This window comes from Cryptomeria japonica, chromosome 4 (genome assembly GCF_030272615.1).
Source record: "Cryptomeria japonica chromosome 4, Sugi_1.0, whole genome shotgun sequence".
Classification (NCBI taxonomy): Eukaryota; Viridiplantae; Streptophyta; class Pinopsida; order Cupressales; family Cupressaceae; genus Cryptomeria; species Cryptomeria japonica.
The window spans coordinates 184,909,502-184,918,010 of NC_081408.1; the positions used below are offsets into that span (position 1 = coordinate 184,909,502).

The following is an 8,509-nucleotide window of genomic DNA, read 5'->3' on the forward strand; positions in this document are numbered from 1 at the left end:
CTCCCATTTTCAAGGTGCCCTTCCTCCAATTTTTGGTGAAAAACTTAGTGATTTTAGCATCCCTCCCATGGAGTCTTTCCATGTACTTCGTTAGCCCGCTCCTCTGCAAGATACTCCACATTTCCTCCTTTTGTTTCCATTCTTTACAATTACTGGGCTCGTAGCGATGCTTGTTACCTCCCATGATTTCACAGCTCAAACCAAAAACTCAAGAGTTGCAGATAGCTAATGGAAAGAAATCTCTAGATGTGGCCCCAAAAACCCAAAATGCATGGGAGAAGGTGGCATTCGTCTTATCATTATTGGTACTGACACAATAATAATTAATATTAGTCCTCCATGTCATGTCATTAATCATTATATAATCCATATAAAATCTTTGAGGTGTAGTTATATCGATCCATGAAAATGATGGATCTAGCATCATTAAGAAGATCCTCTTCACCCTTCTAGGTAATCATGTTGTCATGAGTGACCACCATGTTAGCTGCCCAATCAGTGGGGCCATTTGCTTCCCAATAAATGTGAGAGATAAAACATTTATCAAAGGTTTTAATAATATCCCTAGTAGCCTTAATAATATTGTTAATAGTCCATGAGGGCTTGGTAATTCCTTTAAGGTAGTTAATGATATTATTAGAGTCCCCCTTGATCCAAATATAAGGACAGTTCCACCTTTTAGCTAGAAGGATGCCTTCAAGAGCAATCATAGCTTCCGCCATATGGTTAGTTTGGCAACCTTTAGGAACAACAACAATTTCCTTACAAATGCCATTTTCATCTCTAATAATTGCACCATGTCTCGTTGGTCTGGGATTTCCTTTAGCACCACTATAAAAGTTGATTTTAAACCATCCAGGAGGGGGAGAGTACCACTTAGCTTCTAGTCTCTTACTTTATTTAGTATCAATCCTAACAGCACTCTTCAGGTTCTAGGAGTTGAGGATGTGAGCTTCTAGGAAATTGACAGGAGTGCAAGGTTCTCCAATAGTCCTGAGGTTCTCCACAATAGCCCTTTGAATTTTATGAAAAATAATAGCTTGGGGGAGAGAAGTATCCCTGAAGATGCAATTGTTCCTTTCTTTCCAAATCCCCCACAGGATGTGAGGAAGAGAGAGATGCCACAAAGTTCTCAAAGAGGGATTAGACCAATGGTAGCTCCAAGAATGGAACAAGTCTTGAATAGAATTAGGGAACACCCATACCATACAAAAATTCTTAAGAAAACTTTCCCTGATAAAGACAGTGAAATAATAGTGAATAGCCAAGTGGTCCACAGACTCTTCCTCCTCATGACACAAAACAAACCTATTGGGGAGATAAAAACCTCTAATCTTTAGGTTATCTAGAGTAAAAATTTTGTTTTGGAGGATAGTCCAATAGAAGATGTTGATCTTTGGAATAAGATCCTTAATCCAAGCTTTAGACCAGATGGGGTTCTCTTAGGGGGTTGTATTAAGCACTATATACATGGAAGAAACAGTAAGGTTGCCTTTGGGCTCAAGTTTCCAAATAAGAATATCTTCTTCATTATTCTCCAAGCAGAAAACAAGTGTTTCTTGAGATTGATGAGGCCAGGGTGTATACCTTCAATATTTTTCCATTTGTCACCTATCTAGTACCCCTCAACCAAGGAACCAAAAACTCTTTTACAAGGGGAAGCAAAAGGGGTTTAGTCAGGGATTTCCAGAAAAGGCTTATCAAGCAACCAGGGATCTTCCCAAAATCTGACTTTCCTACCATTACCAACTCTCCATTTCACCCCTTTAGCTATGATGTCTTTACACTTTGAAGCATGCTTCCAAATGTGAGATCCATTGATGTTGAAATCAGAGTTGATGAAATAGAAAAGAGATGAAGACAAGAGAGGAAACTTACTTCTCCAAATTTCACACCACTCATTGTCAGAGTGGAACAATCTCCACATCTATTTGGACAAAAGAGATTCATTGATAGTCCTGATTCTCCTCAGACCCATAGCACCCTTTCTTTTTTATCTAAAAACCTTATCCCAAACCACTAAAGCCATTCTCTTGTTTTCCTCAACCTCAAACCAAAGAAAAAAAATTTTGGATTTTTTCAATAGCATCAACAAACTTAACAGGGATTCTGAAGAGACTAAGAGCATGAATAGAAATGCTTTGAAGGGATGCTTTAAGAAGTTGTAAATTGTCAGCCTGACTTAAAAGAGAACCTTTCCAACCAACAAGATTTCTCAGAAATTTTTCCACCAAAGAACTCCAAAAGGAATCAGGGGGAGAGATGCCCAGGGGGAGGCCAAGGTAGGTAGCAGGAAGAATAGCAATCCGACATTCCAAAATTCTGCTAACTCTATGTTGTCTTTTCTCAGGAGTGTTGATAAAAAACACTTCACTTTTAACCCAATTGATAAGCTAGCTAGAAGCAGACGCATACTTGCACAGGGTGTCCTTCAGGATTCTGGCTTTTGAAATACTAGAATCCCTCATAATGATGGTATCATCCACAAATTGTTGGTGGGAGAAGGTGTGATCAGAAAAAAAGAGTTGGAGACCTTTAAAGATACATCTAGTTACCATACTTCCTATGTACCTGCCAAAGCATTCAGCCAAAATGATGAAGAGAATAGGGGAAATGGGATCCCCTTGCCTCAAACCTCTGGAGGCTTTAAAAAAAGGGGAGGGGGAGCCATTAACAAGAACAACAAAGGAGGTGGAGGAGAGAAGCTACTTGAAGAGATCCACACATCTGTTAGAGAAGACAAAAGCCAAGAGAACCTTCATGAGGAAGGAGCAGTCCACCTAGTCATAAGCCTTGGAGAGATCAATCTTGAGAATAAAACCCTACTTCTTGGCCATAACAAGGGAATGGATATTCTCATGGACAATAATGATGGAATCAAGAATTTTCCTTCCTGGCACAAAACCATTTTGATCAAAGAGGGAAGGACATTCAAGAGTCTGTAGGTGAGGACCTTGGAAATAATCTAATAGAAAGAGTTGCATAAACTGATAGACCTAAACTTATCCATAGAGTCAGCTCCTTGAATTTTGGGGATCAAAACAATGAAGGTTCCATTCATTTCTTTTAGTAATCTTCTTGCCCCAAAAAAAATTTTAACCCCATTGGAGACATCTTTCCCAGCAATATCCCAGAACTCTTGGAAGAAGAACATAGGGAAACCATCAAGACCAGGAGCTTTATTGCCCTCAAAAGAAAAGATACCATTTCTGATCTCCAAGTCCAAAGGGATGGAAGTCAAAAAAGCATTCTTATGCACATCAGTAAGGAAAGGAATGTTCTGGAGGAAGGCATTTTGAGCATCATCATCCAAGCTCTGATCCCTACAAAGAAGATCAAAGAAGAAACTTTTTGCCTCATTTTTAATCTCCTCCTTGACCAGCTCCACATTGTCCACCATCAGTTTTTTATCCTATTAGCAACTTTGTGTTTGATAGTTGACATATGGAAGAATATAGTGTTCTTATCCCCTTCCTTCAGCCAAATACATCTAGATCTTTGCTTCCAAAAAGCTTCTTCTTTTGCAATGATATCATGGTATCTTTTGAGGATCTCATTTTCTTCTACAATTGTAATAGTGGAGAATCCATCCTTCTGGATTTGGACCTGAATTTTGTTGAGGTCTTCCTGAATTTTTCCTTTGGCCTCAAAAATATGCCCACAAATGGATTTATTCTAGGTCCTTATGTTATCTTTTATGCTTTTAATTTTCTTCACAACTCTATACATGGCAGTACCCTCAACTTGAATGTTCCACCATTCCTGAATTTTATGAGTCAAATCTGGATGCAATGTCCATATTTTTTCAAACCTAAAGGGAAAATGCCTTCTCCTGTTGATAGGGTCAGTAATAAGAGTTATAGGGTAGTGGTCAGACCCAACACAAATGTGAGCAGACAAAGAGTAGAAATAATGTCTGAACCAATCATCAAATATAAGATCCCTATCAAGGCATACTTGAATAAGGTCATTTCCAGCCCTCCTATTAGTCCTACCCTGCATCTCCACATCATTAAGGGCTTGAGTGTTTATAAAATCCATGAGGGCCATTCTACTATCCAGTTGAGAAGGGAAACCACCGAATTTTTCCTCCTCTTTCAACGGGGTATTAAAGTCTCCCATGACCAGCCAATTGAGGTTCTTGAAGTTGTCCCTTATTTCCATGAGTTTTTTCCAGAACTTGCTTCTGGATTTCAAGGTATTGGGAGCATAGATATTTGTGAGGACCCAAGAGGTGTCATCCTTTAAATGCTCAAACTAAATGCAAGAAAAATTTCTCTTTTGAATGGGAACTTGACCTCTAATACTATTGTGGTTCCAGATTGTTGTGATGCCTCCAGAGGCACCTTAAGAGCTACCACCACGTACAGATGCTACCAGATTTAAAGAAATTCAAAGCTTCAACCTTTTCTCTATTCATCTTAGTTTCTTGAATAAGAAAAATGTCAGGTTTACTATCCCTAATCATATTCCTAATAATATCATGCTTGTGGGGATTAAATCCCCTTATGTTCCAAGAGACATTCTTCATAATTGCTTACCAATTCCTAACCCCTTCAAAGTCCTCTGAGTCTCATCTGCTATGTTCTTTCTAGCCACTTAATCTTTGACTTTTTGGTTTGAAGGTCATCCTAGGGATGAGGAGACATACCCTACATCAACTTGAGCAATTCTCCTTGACTTCCTTATTTGGGCAGCAGAGGGAGTGGAGCCTTTCTTGTTCTTGTGTTTTGGTATTTTCCACTTGGCTTCTTGCTTAAAACCCACTTCAAGATTACTAAGGATTCTAGAAATCTCCTCTTCACTACCCCAGATAGGTTATCTGGAGTCATGTGAAGAGCTAATAATTGTTTTAGAGGCATGGTCTGAATTAGAAAGATTCTGTCCCAAGATAACACAGTTCTGGGCCTCTTGAAAATCAGAACTATTTGTGAGAGGGGAAGAGTCAGCCTTCTCTTCATGTGATCCAGTGATCTCCCCTTCCTTAGATTTATCCACTTCCTTAATATTCTTATCCTTCTGATTCTCTTCGTTTAAAGCTTCCTTACTAGTCAAGGTGTCAGTAATCACCATCTGGGTAGTTTCTTTAGAAGATTCATTTTGTTCTTTTATTTCCTCTCTTGGGATCTGCCCTCCCATGATATTATTTGCTCCCATACATTCCTTCCTCAAATTTTCTTGGGGGGAATGATGTTTAGAAACAGAGGTTGAGGAGACCACATCCTTGTTCTCCCCCAAGGGTCCAAAATAGTTGATCTCAGTTGGGCCAGCTTTCTTGTTTTCTGTATTTTTTACTTGCCAGGTCATTTTCTCCAGAGCCTTTCTACTCTCAACTGGATTTTTGGCTTTCTTGTTATCCCCTATGGGTTTTAGAGGGTAATGTTTAGCCCAGTGACCTTCTTTTTTGCAGTGGAAACAAGAAAAGGGGATGGATTCATATTCGATTTGTTGTTTCCAAGTACCCAACTTAGACACAATATCTATTTGCTCAAGCATATCTACATCGTGGGTAACCCCTATACAAAATCTGGCATGAGTGAGCCTTCTTCTTGAAGCTATGATTGGATCTATTGAGAGGATCTCACCAAAAGAGCTTGCAATACCCAAGAAAATACTTTCTGCCCAGAATTCAAGAGGCAGACCTGGGAGCTTAACCCAGACTGGGACTTGCACCAGAAGATATTCACTCATATTTAGATTTGGGTGCCATTTCTGGAGGACCAGAGCTATCTTTCTGGCCAACCAAGGGTTACCACAAAGAATCCTTATTTTGTCTTCTTCGCAAGAAAAGGCAAAGGAGAGAAGGCCTTTGGGCAGAGCTGAAATTTCAACATTGCCTTTCAAAGCCCATTTCCGTTTAACATAAGCCCTAACAACCTCAATGTTTGGGCATGGTCCCATGAATTTACCCACTAGAGAGTTTGACATACTACTTATGTTATGATCCAAAACCAAGTCAGGAATAGAGATGGAAAACTTACCACCAGTCGGGTCCAATATGTTTTGAACAGGAGGCAGGGAAGATTTCCCAGATGGTCTAGTTCCAAAGAGAGTTGACCACCTTCTAATTTCTTTTCCATTCTCCAATACAACTTCACGTGGCCTAGACCCCCCAACCGGGTTTCCAGGACCCACATTCTTTTCCGACAAAGTACCATCAACCTGCAAAATATTCGGAGGCTTGTCCTTCTCCCCCATCTAGCCAGCTCCATCGATCTGGCCGCTACCTCCATTGGAACCAGACTTCCCGCCTTGGAGAGAATTCAAAATTTGAATTCTTCCATTATCGCCTACTCCTCCTCCACGCGAGATCTCCATTTTTTAGTTCAAGTTAAGTGTTGTGTGTGGTGAATAATTGGTGTTATTTTGCAACTAATCATTTATATATATTTTAGAATTTTGGATTTTTTTTTAATATATTTTTTTAGCATTTACTAGGTTTTAAAAATTTTCTAGTAGGTGGTAGGAAATCATGTTTCAAAATTTAATTTTAATTTTGGGAGATGAAATACTAAAAGATAAATTGCTTCAAAAAGGAAACAATTATATATATCACAATTAAAAAAGAAACGATTGTCTTAATCTCACCTCTTGTAAAAATGAAATTAATTAATTAGTAAATATAATAAAAACAACAATGGGAAAGGGTCATGATCATTTGAGTTACCCCTTCCCACATCAAATATGTATTTGCCTTGCTCAACTAACTCCTAATTAATGAGAACAGTGTCGGCTTCCTCCTTAAATCCCTCATGTAGTTAAGTTTTGCATATATCATTGCACGTATGATGCCACTTATTTTCCCCTCATATTAAACTATACTTTATCCTTTAAGAGACACGTATTAATAAGTATATGCTTTATTGACATAAATCACTTGAAAGCATGTGAGATGTTACAATTAATTAAATAATGTAAATCTTTTATATAGTAGATAACCCTTGAAGTTCCCTCTCCTAACTTATTGATGTGCATTGATAAACTAGCATACATACATACATACATACATATTGTAGTCACATAAATCTGTCCATTTTAATTAAATACATATCTACTATTTATTTGATTAAAAACCTACTAGCCATCAGTTAATTAAATTAACATTTAATTAATTCATCTTCAAACATTCTCCTATTAATTAAATAAATTATTCAATTTATGTTAATTAATTCATTAAACCAAAATTCACAATCAATCAATTAAATAAATCATATTTATTTCATTTAACCCATTTTCCTCTTTTAAATAAATTAAAACATTTATTTAAATCATTTATTCCCCCCCACTTGCATTTTCCTACAAATGCAAGTTGCAACCACAAATTGAAATAAATGAATTTTTATTTTAATAAAATCCTATTTTCCCTCACCCACCAAATCCACTTGCACTCCTAAACCCCCTTATAGATTCTTCTAAACCCTTCCTAATTAACCTAATCCATCCCCTAATTATTGTCACATTCATAAGAAACTTGGAGTCACTTCTCAAAGACTTCAAAGTCTTTGAAAAGCATTTAATGCTTTGTGTGTTCAACAATTTAACCTCTAAAAGTCTTCCAAACCACTTATGGCTCTTACATGACCATTTATGGTTAACCCTTAACTCAACCCTCATGTGACTCATGTGTCTCCTCAAGCATTTATTGCTCTGACCATGGTTATCTCTTTAACCTTTGCACAAGAGTTTGTCCATTGGATAAAAGCTTTGAATAAAGAAATTTATTCACTCAACCCAACCTTGACCTTAACTCCTAAATTAACTCTCAAGTCATGTCAAGCATTTAATGCTTATTCCCTCTCCTCTCAAACCCTCTCATGTTGACACTTGTCATCCTGGGATTGGATTGAAAGCCCTCACATGGATTGAATATCATTCAATCCTGACCCTTGTTGAGATTACTCAATCTCAACCATCCATTGCTCCATTTTTCCTATAAATAGAGCCCATTTCTTCATAATCCAGATCCTAAAAACTTGTATGCATTTAATCTATAGTGAATTTTAGAGAGCATTTAGCATAAATAATATATATTGTCATTTTGGACTAAAATAAATCTTAGTTCATTTTCATACCATGTCTAATTAGTTTGTTTTACACTTGCATAGCATAGTTAATCATCTACAATCTTGAACCTCCATAAGGCATCCATAGTGCAAAAAGCTGGTGAGAGCTACACTAATTTGGAACTTGGAGAGGAGAGGAACAAAGGAGAAGGAGCTAAGAGCATGTTAAAAGGCATTTGGAGATGTCTTGTGGTATTTGTTTCCCTAGTTAAATACTTTAGCATGTTTTTAGTGTCTCTTTTGATATGCCTACTTAGATTAGTTTTTGGTTGAATAATACTAACTTTGATCCTTGTTTCTTGTTTTTTTGTGTGTTATACGACCATAGGCTTTAGTATAAAACTTGTCCATTCTGTGGAGCATCACATGCATATACATATACATATACATATACACATACATACATATACAGATACATATATTTATATTTAATTATATAAAATAAA

At 37.3% G+C, this 8,509-nt stretch overlaps 1 protein-coding gene across 1 annotated transcript; it reads right to left on the bottom strand.

Moving 5' to 3' along the window:
- Positions 1-4,818: 4,818 nt before the first annotated feature.
- Positions 4,819-6,198, bottom strand: LOC131875008 (uncharacterized). Its single transcript, XM_059219007.1, has one exon. The coding sequence runs from the start codon at positions 6,196-6,198 to the stop codon at positions 4,819-4,821; it is 1,380 nt and encodes a 459-aa protein (XP_059074990.1).
- Positions 6,199-8,509: the final 2,311 nt, after the last annotated feature.